Consider the following 15,036-nt stretch of genomic DNA (forward strand, 5'->3'; position numbering starts at 1 on the left):
GTACCGCACTATATAATGTGATCAAAGAAGTTATTTAAGTTTTGCCCCTGAAGAATCTAAGCAATTCAATATTGGATTAAAAAACACGATTCTATTTCAAAAACCAAAACCCCAATATGTTTCTATTTTTAAAATTCATCGAACAAAAATTTTTGCAGCAGGTTTTAGCGAAAATTTATTAAGTCTGAAAGTAAAAGCTAGAAACTTTTGTATTTGACCAATGATAAATCAGTTAAACTACAATTAATAAGAAAATAAGTTTAACTCCTTCTATCCATCCATATAACCTTTTCAAGTTATCGACGCGATTTTACACAAAGGTACAAATATGCAAAAGATGAAAAAGTGAACTTTTTAAATAAGTAAGATTTGCAAAAGAATATTTTAAAACCTATTTTCAAAAAGCAATTTTTGTTTCAATTTGAATTTTTATGACTCAATTACCGTTATATCGAATTGATACCTACTAAAGTAAAAAATAATATTTTTTTAATATTTTTAAAAAAAACCCTTGTAATAATACTTATGGTCATGAATACTCTTTTTTATATTTGGAATTGAAATTTATGAAAACTTTATCCTCAAATTTTTTGCCACACACTCAAATGTTCTAATTCCCATATCTTTGCAACCTAATGGTGTAAATCTCTGAAATATAAAATTTAGACTATTCGATCTAGAATTCATAGTTTGAAATATTAAAGGTCTACCGTCTACAACATCGCGTTACAAAGATAAAGAGGTTAAAAAACAGAGTTTCTGGCAAAAACACAATTCATATCTCCTCAAATTTTACTTTAAAAATGTTAAACTTTTCTAAATATATACAAACAACACAACAAAGAATACTTTTAGAGTCTAATTGGATTTACCCAGAAACATATTTTCTCAAACACTTATTTTTTTAGATTCTGGTTTAATGGTTTGGTTCAAATATACAAAGATCTCCACTTTCTTCGTCCTCATCTATCATCTTGATATGAGAATCATATTTGCTCACTAAACCAGACCCTGTCAATGTATCTGGTTCAGCGATTCGTTTTTCCAGGGCCCTTCCTTGTACAGTCGAACTGTCCAGGGCATCAATATCATGGCTATGACACTAAAAATTGATTTATGTAAACATTTAGCATTAAAAGTAGACGAAGGAGAAGTTATCCAAATGTAAAAAAAGGTGCAGTATTCATGTGTTGGTGAGTGGAGACATTATGGGGAATACCAACTTAAGCTTTTGGAGGTTATATCGTTTTTATATCAGTTTTGGAGGTTATATGGTTTTTATATCAGTTTTGGAGGTTATATGGTTTTTATATCAGTTTTGGAGGTTATATGGTTTTTATATCAGTTTTGGCTTCAATGTAGGGGAGGTAGGACTTGAAGAATCACAGACAGATATACACAGATTATCTACAGCAAGCAGACTAGCCCTGTTCAATAGAAAACAAAATTATTTTTTCAAAACACAGAAGGAAGTCTTTGCAACATACTCAAATTTTTAATCCTCATATCTCTTCAATCTATTATTGTTAGTTAGTTAGTGGGAAAATTCCTTTCAAAGATCAAAATCGATTTTATAAAACAAATAAAATTCTGGCAACAAAGTCAAAATAAAAATTTTTCCTTGAATTTCTTTGGCTAATTATTTAAAAACATATGAAAGGTTTCAGAGTTAATAAGTTTTAAGTGCAGGATAATCTAAATCTATTATTTCTTCAGATTTCAACAAATAAATTATAAAGTATACATCTACCCACTCTTAAAAAATTACAGAAAAAATATTTAACTGTTGTATAGGGTTGATATTATCCCTTTAAATCAAAGCGTCCGAAAAGAACAGATAAAATTAAAAGAAGTTTTGTCCTCAAAATGTTTGTTTTCCTGTTGATGATTGAGTTGAAACTAAGGAGACGAGGATTTATGGTGTTTTCATGACGAGATTGTGTTTCATCGTTCTTCCGATCCTTTAGATCATTGTTGGCAATATCCTCCTGCAGGAGTGCAGAGAGAGCAATTATCTCTGATAAGGAGGCATTAGCAAACTTCTCATTTATCCTCCCTGCAGATCTACCAAACCATTCAATTTCACGATCTCTATCTTCCACTTTCTCATTTCGACTTTTCTCAATGTTTTCTAATTGGAATGTTGGAGTTTTGCTAATCTGTGCCTGGCAAAAATTAGAGTCTTTTTCATCCTTAGCTTTGTCTATCATCTCTTTTTCGGATATAGAACAGTCGTTGGAGTCTCTTTTCCGTGTAGGAAAATCTATGGCGTCTTCCTGGGATTCAGGAAAGTCTGTGGAAACTTTTTTGTAATTTTCAAGTTGAACAGTTAGACTTTCCTTCGTCTCTGTGTTATCGACAGCTTTATTGTCTTCGGAGTTGACCCAGTTAGTTTGCTGGATTTCATTGTCAGTTGGGATATTAGTTGCTTTTTGGTCTTCTTCCATACTCCTTATTCCGTTTGGCCCTTCTGTTAGTCCCAAATTGAAATTGCCGGATTTATCTAAAGCTGTCAATTCTGAACTGGATTCATTCTCAATATTTTCATCTAGCGGCAGAATCTTATTAATGCCCGAAGCATTTATTTTAAAGGTTTGCCTTGGCAGCTTAAAGCTCTGAGTGCCTAAAGCTTTCGACTTAGTTTTCCCTGAATCTTCGCTCATTTGACGTAAACTTGGAATTTTTGGCCCTTGATTCAGGTTTCCGTCCATACTTTCCTGTTTCAGGGTTGGATTGGAGACTACATGGACGTAGGTTTCAACACTGATTATTGGAGGAATTGGAGCCCTCTCATGGTGAACCCGGCTCCAGGTCGGAGCATTACCGGAGCCAGTTCTCGTACCTTAATTCGTTTATTTCATATTTTACGTGTGAAAAAATTTCTATTAAAATAAGATATCATTCAGATGTCAATAAGATATCAATAAGAAGATATCATTCAATAATCTTAAATTTTGGACCTGAACAAAATATTTTTAAATATATGTAAGAATTAAATATAAACAAAATTACATAAACGATTCCTTGTTTTATAAAGCTTGTTTCTTGTCTTCTGCAAGGAGAGTTGCCACCCACGCTGAAATAAACGATTATATTATTTTTCTGGCCAGAAACTGATGATGAGGATTTGTAAGCAAACTACTCATGATACAAATTTTATCATTTCAAGTTTTGTTTTACAAAATATCAAACATTTTCTGATTTTCGGTTTCTGTAAGTAACACAGTGGAATTACCCCAAATTTTGATTTGGAATGGATTCACAAACTAAATTTTCTAACCTCTACATCTTTGCAACATGATAGTGTAAACCTTTGATATTTCAATCTAACATAGTTCATAGTTTAAAATATCAATAATTTGCAACATTGGGTTGCAAAGTTGTATGGTTTAGTAAATCAAAAAGATAAAGACTTAATTCCTTTATGCATTCATTTATGCTCTGGAAGTAACAGCTTTTTAAAGTTCCTGTACTTGTAGTAAAAAAACGGATTCATATTTTGACTGAACTGAAGTTTAAAAAGTTCCTGGAGATTGATTAAGTTTACAAAGGAAGACTGGGAAAAGCTTTGGATTACTCTGACATATTTCCCTATATTTTATTCAATCCTCCCCTCTTTCACTCAAACCCAGCTCTCTGATTTTTCAATATTCCTGTGTGTATAGAGACATCATATACATACACAAATAGCAGAGAAATCTTAAATGGGAAGAAAGTTTAACTTTGTCACCAAAATACATTTGAACCTTGAATAGGATGTGGAATAGATATCTATTATTGTTAATGCATTCTTGCGTTTGAATAATGTAGTTTTGAACATACAGTGTTTCCAAAAAAACGATCTTTGATAAAAAAATTTTGCCATTGTGAAAATCTCTGAAATATTTCCGATGGATGGACACCAGTTAAAAGGTTGTAGCATCTAAAATAAAGAAGTTGAACCAGGCTGAAAATTGATATTGAGAATAGAAGAAAAAGAAAAAATTACCTTTACTTTCAAAACTAATGTTTCTCAATTGACACCTTTATGAAATCACGAATGTTCGAAAAACGAAAATAACAAATTTACGAATTCAACCAAGCGAAAATGGCAAACTTTAAAGTTCAAACTGGATTGATTTCCTCATAATTAGTGCTGCAAACTTATAATTAGTATCAATTGATAGGAAGTGTTCCAGAGATTAAAAAAGTGTACATATTGAGAGTGAGACACGTTAATGTTGGTATGTACAAGCCGGAATAAAAATCATTTTAAATATCAGGTTATTTCATGTTTAGAAAAAAGCTTTTCTCATATTATTAAATAACTGCCTCAATTTTTGAACGTCATAGTTTACAATATTGTTCCATGAAGGCCCACATCAAAGAGATTCTAGATTTGGAAAAAATTCATATAAAAATAAAGATTTAATCGCAATCCAGGGTTAAAAAAGAATTTTACACCGGAGGCTTTTAATGATTAATAAAAGTTTGTAAAATCTCACTCTATTTTTCCATCAAATCTAAAGTGGTCGAATGGGGGATGCCGATGAAGAAGAAGACTGATGATATATAAAGAATTTAGAGCAGAGTTGTGAAATATGTTTACATTTATGTAACAATTGTGTTTCAATACAGTTTGTATTGGGGGTTCTAATCTTAACGTTAAACTTAAAGACTTAAGGCGTAATTTCAAGTGAACCTCCATTCATAAAATTAAATGTCACATTCACAACGGCACCCTTTAATTCTTTATCTAAATTACGAGAAGAATAATACAGCACGTCATTTATCTGTCTTACAAAGTTTTGAATTCTGCCGATTACCTTCCATCGTCTCGGCCGGCGCGTTCGGTTTTTTTTCATTTCGTTTCTTCATCGTTTGTGAACGACCCATTTCTTTTTTTCAATCGTTCAGAAAAATTTGATTTTGTTCGCTCTCAAAATTATTGTTCATTTCCCATTTTTTTCGTTCATTTTCTCAATGAATGATCGTTCAGTAAAGTCGTTCGTTCAGAAAAAAACCGATTATTATTCATAATTTTTTTTAAAAAAAGATCGTTCATTCCTTAAGTAAACGATTTTTTTTTTTCAAGTTCGTTCGAACTATTCTTTCATTCAGTAAAAAAGATTGTTTGTAAAAATCGCTCGAACAATTGTTTGTTTATGTAAATTTTTGTTTTTTTGAACAATCCAAATCGTTTGTCCATCGTTGTTTTTATCTGAACGACCCCGGGCCCATCTAACACCAATAATTTCGTTCTTCAAATAAACGATGTCCATCTCTAGTTGTACAGAGAAACCATTAATAAAAATAATCCACTTTTTACATAATCGTTTAACAGTGTAAAGGGCAAGTTAATCTGACATATTCCTCTGTATAAAACATACTCAGTTCAACTACATTACATAGCCGGTCTGTCCCTTTAAAGTTACTAATTCATCCGTTTACCTATCGATGGGGGAGGTTCTTCTTGTTGCCATTGGGGTCACATTTGTACTACAGTTACTCCCACTAGAATATTACAACTAAAGAATCTGAAGGCATGTCTCGAACTCTCATTTCTGATCCTTAGTTTTTTGCACCAAGATGTCGCAAACCCTTGATATCTCAAGCTATGAATTCTGATAGATCTAATAGTCAGGGTTTGAAACATAAAAGTTTTACCTCGTCAGGCAAAGATTTATTAGAAAATTAAAATGTGTGGTATTTCTTTCCTAACTAACTATTGAAATAAAGTTGTAAATAATGTAAGCCTAATTCTTTTTGGTTTTTGACTATAGAAAAATAAATTGTTGAGGTCATTTACACTTATATATGCAGTTAGTACTGACAGTAATGCCACTGCACATTTATAGCATATGTAAGATACATTTTTACAGATGTTTATAATATTGAGTATTACCTTTATCTTATTTCAACTTTTCGTTCTAATACAAACATGAATTTAATACCTGAGATTCAGAAGCTCTCTGTTGACCCTAAGGTGGTTCATTCTCATCCCGTTCATAGTCATTGCCATCTACAACATCCACAATATATTTATATATTCCCATCTACAACATAAACAATATATTCATATATTCCCATTTACAACATCCACAATATATTCATATATTCCCATCTACAACATCCACAATATATTTATATATTCCCATTTACAACATCCACAATATATTCATATATTCCCATCTACAACATCCACAATATTTTCATATATTCCCATCTACAAAATCCATAATATATTCATATATTCCCATCTACAACATATACAATATGTTCATATATTCCCATCTACAACATAAACATAATATTCATATATTTCCATCTACAACATCCACAATATATTCATATATTCCCATCTACAACCTAAAAATAATATTCATATATTCCCATCTACAACATAAACAATATATTCATATATTCCCATCTACAACATCCACAATATATTCATATATTCCCATCTACAACATCCACAATATATTCATATATTCCCACCTACAACATAAACAATATATTCATATATTCCCATTTACAACATAAACAATATATTCATAACAACATCCACAATATATATTGATATATTCCCATCTACAACATGCACAATAAGTTCATATATTCCCATCTACAACATCCACAATATATTTATATATTCCCATCTACAACATCCACAATATATTCATATATTCCCATCTACAACATCCACAATATATTTATATATTCCCATCTACAACATCCACAATATATTCATATATTCCCATCTACAACATGCACAATAAATTCATATATTCCCATCTACAACATCCACAATATATTCATATATTCCCATCTACAATCTCCACAATAAATTCATATTCATATTGAAAGATTCAGCTACACTTCAAAATATTGTAATACAGAACTTCAGAGTCATCGTAAGATTTTACAATATGTCGTCTTTACAATTTTTTAATGGATTTTAAACTATTATTATACGTCAGTTAAAGCTAAAAATAAATAAAAAGCCATGAAAAGGCAGAAACAGTTTCAAAGACTAAATATCCGAAATGATGGGTTAAACTGTATATTTTAGTTTTTTTAGATATTTTGAAGGGATCTTTGGGAAGTATGGATCTTTTTTGATTTCCTTGGGTCGTGTGAGTTTATGACGTTTATTAGATAGAAACAAACAAACAGACAAACTGACAAGCCAAACATATATTTATAAAAATATATGTTTTATTGAAAATTCATAATTTAGTTTAATATTTACCCTGTCCTCCTCTGGAACCGTATCTCTAGGCTTGAAACAGAGTTTGAAGGGAGAAAAGAAATGAATAACTTCACTGAATCCGCGCCGAAACCTAGAAAATATTACAAAATAGAGCTGTTAATAGTAATGGATTGAAAATATCAAGCTGCGGACAGTTTAGAAACAGTTCTCCCACAGCATATCAGATTGAAAATCCCCAAAAACGAGAGAAATGCATCCCTAAAAAATATAAGTTTTGAAAATACCCGAAAAATCTCACAAAAGAACAATAAAAAGTAATGTTAGAAGAATAATTAAGGTTTTCTATTTTGCTACTACGTAATTTGCTCCTAACTAAGAATTTCCAGATCCCCGAAATAGTTTGGGTAAATCCCCAAATCCCCAAACGGGTTCAAATTTCAAAATCTGACCCTTTTGGGGAAAGAAATCACGAACTGGCAACTTTTATCAAAAATAGGTCTAAATGAGTGGTTAAAGGGTTGGCTGCAGGTATAATTTAAACTGACTCTCCAATCGCCATTGATAGAGGTGTATTTCCAGGGAGGCTGGATCTTAGCTACCTCTCCGTGTGTAGACTTAGTTTAGTTTACCGATAAAGGATATTAAGAGATGATTAATGATACGGTACAAACATCAAATATGCAGTACGCTCTCGGAGTCTAAGTTTATGGGGATGTCTTGTATCTTAAATTTTACTCAGTTTTCTCAGAGCCGTTTATTAACGATGAAAAATTGCTCCGTAAAAGACTGTAATAGTACATCTTCCTGTGAAAATGTAATCCTGCATACGATAAAGGAGTAGTGGATTTTAATAGCAACATGGAAACAAATCTCCATTTAAATATTTTCAGAAATCACCCCCGAGTACTGTAATATACAGATTGACCTTTGGAAGTAAAGTACATGGCCTGTACAATTAGTGAAGGATTAGCGTAGATCAACACTCTATATACTATAACCTCGTTGGGTTTGAACTAGATATCCATGTTTTTGTGGTTAAAAACTGTTTACTTTCATGTGTGGTTATCTACGCATTTATAGTTTCAGAAACAATGGAGAAATGATTTTAATTTAAAGTCACTTCAACATTACGGAGAAAATAAAAATAAAAATGTGTTAAAGAAAAATGTTACAAAATTCAATGAATATATACGCCTATTGAGATTTTTTGAGAGGGAAATTGTATGTTGATTAAATTTTTATTAAAATATATTTGTAAAAATAGATCAACGGTGTATAGTATTGATTTCCAATCATTTAAAAACGGTAAAAAAAAACAATTATAAAAAATGACAAATAAATTTAGGACTAATTAAAATATTATCTTTTCAAACAGTTTACTTTAACACAAAAGTGTTGTGTGGATACTTTACCTCTGATTCATGTAACAATAGATCATAGGGTTGTACATGGAGTTCGACATCGCCAGCCAGTAGATTAGCAGATAGATATCCTTTATAGAATACAATAGATTAGTAGATAAATATCCTTTATATAATACAATAGATTAGTAGATATATATCCTTTATATAATACAGTAGATTAGCAGATAGATATCCTTTATATAATGCAATAGATTAGTAGATAGATATCCTTTATATAATACAGTAGATTAGCAGATAGATATCCTTTATAGAATACAATAGATTAGCAGATAGATATCCTTTATATAATGCAATAGATTAGTATATAGATATCCTTTATATAATACAGTAGATTAGCAGATAGATATCCTTTATATAATACAGTAGATTAGTAGATAGATATCCTTTATATAATACAGTAGATTAGCAGATAGATATCCTTTATATTATACAGTAGATTCGTAGATATATATTCTTAATATAATACAATAGATTAGCAGATAGATATCCTTTATATAATACAGTAGATTAGCAGATAGATATTCTTTATATAATACAGTAGATTAGTATATAGATATCCTTTATATAATACAATAGATTAGCAGATAGATATCCTTTATAGAATACAGTAGATTAGTAGATAGATATTCTTAATAGAATACAATAGATTAGCAGATAGATATCCGTTATATAATACAATAGATTAGTAGATATATATTCTTTATAGAATACAATAGATTAGTATATAGATATCCTTTATATAATACAGTAGATTAGTATATTGATATCCTTTATATTATACAGTAGATTAGTAGATAGATATCCTTTATAGAATACAATAGATTAGTAGATAGATATCCTTTATATAATACAATAGATTAGTAGATATATATCCTTTATAGAATACAGTAGATTAGCAGATAGATATCCTTTATATAATACGATAGATTAGCAGATATATATCCTTTATATAATACAGTAGATTAGTAGATATATATTCTTTATAGAATACAGTAGATTAGTAGATAGATATCCTTTATATAATACAGTAGATTAGTAGATAGATATCCTTTATAGAATACAGTAGATTAGTAGATATATATCCTTTATATAATACAGTAGATTAGCAGATAGATATCCATTATATAATACAGTAGATTAGCAGATAGATATCCTTTATATAATACAGTAAATTAGTAGATATATATTCTTAATATAATACAATAGATTAGTAGATATATATCCTTTATATAATACAATAGATTAGTAGATATATATTCTTTATATTATACAGTAGATTAGTAGATAGATATCCTTTATATAATACAGTAGATTAGTAGATAGATATCCTTTCTATAATGCAATAGATTAGTATATAGATATCCTTTATATAATACAGTATATTAGTTTATTGATATCCTTTATATAATACAATAGATTAGTATATAGATATCCTTTATATAATACAGTATATTAGTTTATTGATATCCTTTATATAATACAATAGATTAGTATATAGATATCCTTTATATAATACAATAGATTAGTAGATAGATATCCTTTATATAATACAATAGATTAGTATATAGATATCCTTTATGCAATACAATAGATTAGTAGATATATATTCTTTATATAATACAATAGATTAGTATATATATATCCTTTATAGAATACAGTAAATTAGTAGATAGATATCCTTTATATAATACAATAGATTAGTATATAGATATCCTTTATGCAATACAATAGATTAGTAGATATATATCCTTTATATAATACAACAGATTATCATATAGATATCCTTTATAGAATACAGTAGATATTTAGATATATATCCTTTATATTATATATACAATAGATTAGTATATAGATATCCTTTATAGAATACAGTAGATTAGTATATTGATATCCTTTATATAATACAGTAGATTAGTAGATACATATCCTTTATGTTATAAAGTAGATCAGTAGATGTATATCTTATATATATTTTCTACATGTATTTCTTTGTGTATCTGTATTCTACCTGAGCTGAAAACTTCAGAATGGAATCCCGATCGGTTAATTAATCTGGAGATTAATAATAAGAGGAGAACAAGCATTATTTAATCTCGAGATTAAGAAAAAGAGTGGATCAAGCATTAATCCCGATATCCACCATTCAAAAGTTCCCAGCTCTGTATATATTAATATAGATCTGTCTTCTACCTGTTTATAATATATCTGCATTCTACCTGTATATACTATATCTGTATTCTACCTGTATATAATATATGTGTACTCTACTTGTATATAATTTATCTGTACTCTACCTGTATATAATATATCTGTACTCTTCCTGTATATACTATATCTGTATTATACCTGTATATAATAAATCTGTATTATACCTGTATATGATATATCTGTATTCTCCCTGTATATAATATATCAGTATTCTACCTGTATATAATAGATCTGTACTCTACCTGTATATCATATATCTGTATTCTACCTGCATATAATATATCTGTATTCTACCTGTATATAATATATCTTTACTCTACCTGTATATAATAAATCTGTATTCTACCCGTATATATTAATATATATCTGTATTCTACCTATATATATTAATATATATCTGTATTTTACCCGTATATATTAATATATATCTGTATTCTACCTGTATATATTGATATATATCTGTATGATACCTATATTAATATATATCTGTATTTTACCTGTATATATTAATATATATCTGTATTCTACCTATATATATTAATATATATCTGTATTTTACCCGTATATATTAATATATATCTGTATTCTACCTGTATATATTAATATATATCTGTATTCTACCTGTATATATTAATATATATCTGTATTATACCTGTATATATTTTCCATGGTTAATTGAAGGCTGAAGGTGAGCTAGGATAAAGTATGTATGGTATGGAAGCCAGCACACACAAAATATTATAACAACAAACAACATCATCTTTACTACCTGCAAAAAAACAAAAAATTAAAGATTAATCTTAATTTGATTATAGAAAAGTTGCTTCTACTGTGTATGTCTGTTAGTTTGCTGAAGGTTTATGTTCACCTTTCTTTTAGATTTGATGCTCTCCATTTGTATATGGGTAGCTTCTCCAATAGCTCGGCTTCCCCATAGTTCCAGACCAATCCTAGAGTATGGACTATGGACAATATACAATATACATTATACATCTGATATCATATTTTCAGGCTAAGAGTTGTCTATCAGCCTTTTTAGAGTTTAGTGGTATTCTCTTTATATATATTTTAGCACTTTGACATCATAAGATATATGATTTATTTATATTATCCTGCAATTCAAGTTATTTATTATTTAAGTATAATAATGGACTATATCGTATACAGATTAATCTTTTTCAACTATACAGATTAACCTTTTTTCAACTATACAGATTAACCTTTTTTTCAACTATACAGATTAACCTTTTTCAACTATACAGATTAACCTTTTTTCAACTATACAGATTAACCTTTTTTCCACTATACAGATTAACCTTTTTTTAACTATACTGATTAACCTTTTTTCAACTATACAGATTAACCTTTTTTCCACTATACCGATTAACCTTTTTTCATCTATACAGATTAACCCATTTTTCACTTATAAAGATTAATCATTTTCACCTATACAGATTAACCTTTTTTCCTCTATACAGATTAACCTTTTCTCATCTATACAGATTAACCTTTTTTCAACTATACAGATTTAAAACCATGGTTTCTGTTTCTGTGAGTGAAAAAAAACTATTTAAGAAATCCTCCCAGAACAATTGCAATGAATTGATACACCCAAAAATAAGAGAGCATAGAAAATAGAGGTTTATAAAAATTTAAAAGAGTGGAACAAAATTCCCGAGTTTCCTTTCTGTGATCTATGCATTGGGGTAGATTTTTATGTAAGAAATCAGAAGAATGAAAGAGAATGTAAAGAAACTGCATAAATTAATCTTTCGTGGTATCATTTTCTATCACGCACCTCTGACCCTTTTGTAAAAAGTAAATTCAACAAAAAGTCTGACCGCGTCAACCTTGTTGCACAGGCTAGTCCTATTGAGTGTATGCTTTATTTACCCAATGTCCGAACGATATAGTACAAACTGGGACCATAAAGGTTGACCCAGCTCGGAAATTTAAATGTACTACGGCTGCCCGTGCTATAAAACTGGGGTCATGAAACCAAGTTTACGATACTGGGTTTTATTACGATACTCTGTCTTTAGTTTCGGGGTCAGCGGGTTATGTTTTGTACAAGGAGAGTTGTTGACTTTAAAAGTCACTATAATAAAACAAAGATATCTGGAATGGATATTTCTAACATTTATTTAAAAAACGAAAGTTTTGAAATATTTGCACATGGCTGAGTAAAATTGGTTGGTTAAACATAAAAAAAGAAAACTATTGACGAACATCAGTTGAAACATATTTGTAGAGCTTCATGATGGTGGTGCAGATCATCAGGAACTGGAACAACAGGTTTCCGCTCACCCCAGGCTTTGGATAAGGAGGGGGAGAGATCGCGGGTTTATCAGTTTCGAATATGAGGGAATGCGTCTCAATGTTCGCCTGATAATTTTGGAACTCTTGGAACAGGGGAGAGATCGCGGTTTTATCAGTTTCAAATATGAGGGAATGCGTCTCAATGTTCGCCTGATAATTTTGGAGCTCTTGGAACAATATTGAGCTGGATGTAAGCATCGTCTGTTGATAGCTAGGTATCGGCATCATCACTATGAAGGAGCCGGGTTGCTCCCTGAGACGGAGTTGTGATCATCTCCGGTGTTTCAATCTGACTGAGGGGCTGGGTGGGATGCGTAGAGGGGTGAAGGGGGAACGAAGGAGCGAGGGGGACATGTGGGCGGAAACAGATTCACATGTCTTAAAAATAGTTATCGGCATCTGAGTCGGTAAAATCGTCTTCCTTATATTTCGAATTTGTGTTAACAAGAGTATGTGACCAAATTTGATATTTAAAATTCTAAAGTTTTTAGCTCTGGGCTTTACTATCGAAAGAATCTGAAACAAGTGTCGCTAAGTCGAAAGTTAAAAAGTCATCAATCAATTTTAACGTTTAATGTCCATTGTTGATGATAATTTTATAAAGGATCTTTTTTACAAACCTCTGATTGTTGATGAAAAAGTTCGATATGAAAACTTTTTTAATAAAAACTGTTTATGTCAAAAGAATTTTATATTGGAATTTTATCGTTGAAATTGATAAGAAGTAAAAATCTATCTGGAAGTTGAGTTTTAACGTTATCGTAGATTTTAATTATTATGTATTTGGTTTATCTATGGTGCGACAACAAAAGTCCTTGGGAGGAAGGATAATTCTTCAATCTTGAATTATAAGGACTCACAGTGGTCCCCAGGTTGGCAAATACACAAAAGAATTGAGTCTTTGTCACAAACTCTGATTTTCTATTCGCTATGTCTTTGCAACCCTGATGTCGTAAACCTTAGATATTTCAAACTATGAATTATGTTAGATCAAATAATCTAAGTTTGAAATATTAAAGGTTTACACCATCAGGTTGCAAATATGTATATATCAGAAAATTTAAGTTTGTTGCAAAGACTCAATTCCTTTCCATATTTTAAAAAACTATTTCTGCAACCAATAGTTTTGCAACTTGAAAAAATATTCTGAAATGCTATATTGTCCGACCTACTGACGTAAAGAATATTCTGAAATGCTATACTGTCCGACCTACTGACGTAAAGAATATTCAATACTTGCTCATGTTAACAAAAGAATTATAATGTAAAGATAGTTATTTCAGAGGTGTACGCATTTTTAGTACTGTAGTGTACTGTCTCTGGGTGGTAAAGTAAACACAAGACGGATGTCACGTAGCCTGACATGGGATCCATTTTTCAAAAAAATAATTCTTTGAAATATTCTGGTGATAGGAAACTATTTTGTGAATTATCAAAATTATCAAAATTAAATGGTTTTATCCTACTCAGATAATAGAACACTGTTGCATCTATTCTTGTTCACAAACACCGCCCAGTGAGAACTGGTTTCAATTTGTACGCAGGGAATACGCAACAGCAATTAACTTACTTTCCTTATTACCTTGATGTTAACTACATTAATTATAGTTTAATTAAAAGTTAGATTATATGGACCTCTGAAAGTAGATTAATGTTCATTTGAATTACTTTTTTGTATAATTTCAGCAAATAAATAGTTAAACTTAGACCAAAAATTAAAGGAAGAAAAAAATTGTTGAATTAAGACAAAACAGTATAAACTGACAGAAAATGCTAATATAAACAGTATATAAATAGTTTTCACAAAATTAGTTCAAGTAATAACAGCCAAATTTAATAAATTCTATATTTACTTTAAGTAGAGATTTTCAGAATGTATGGGTGTCCCAGGAA

General features: G+C 29.9%; 1 protein-coding gene across 1 annotated transcript; it reads right to left on the bottom strand.

Annotated features, from left to right (window-relative positions):
* Positions 1–1,336: 1,336 nt before the first annotated feature.
* Positions 1,337–13,368, bottom strand: LOC111710878 (uncharacterized). Its single transcript, XM_023485052.1, has 10 exons — positions 13,043–13,368; positions 11,693–11,786; positions 11,477–11,593; positions 8,605–8,684; positions 7,232–7,322; positions 5,934–6,001; positions 5,431–5,493; positions 3,024–3,076; positions 1,879–2,842; positions 1,337–1,427 (listed from the first exon to the last, which is right to left on the bottom strand). Exons 1-10 carry the CDS (start codon positions 13,366–13,368, stop codon positions 1,337–1,339), a joined length of 1,947 nt encoding a protein of 648 aa, XP_023340820.1.
* Positions 13,369–15,036: the final 1,668 nt, after the last annotated feature.

The sequence above is a fragment of the Eurytemora carolleeae genome, unplaced genomic scaffold (assembly GCF_000591075.1).
Source record: "Eurytemora carolleeae unplaced genomic scaffold, Eaff_2.0 scaffold1103, whole genome shotgun sequence".
NCBI lineage: Eukaryota > Metazoa > Arthropoda > Copepoda > Calanoida > Temoridae > Eurytemora > Eurytemora carolleeae.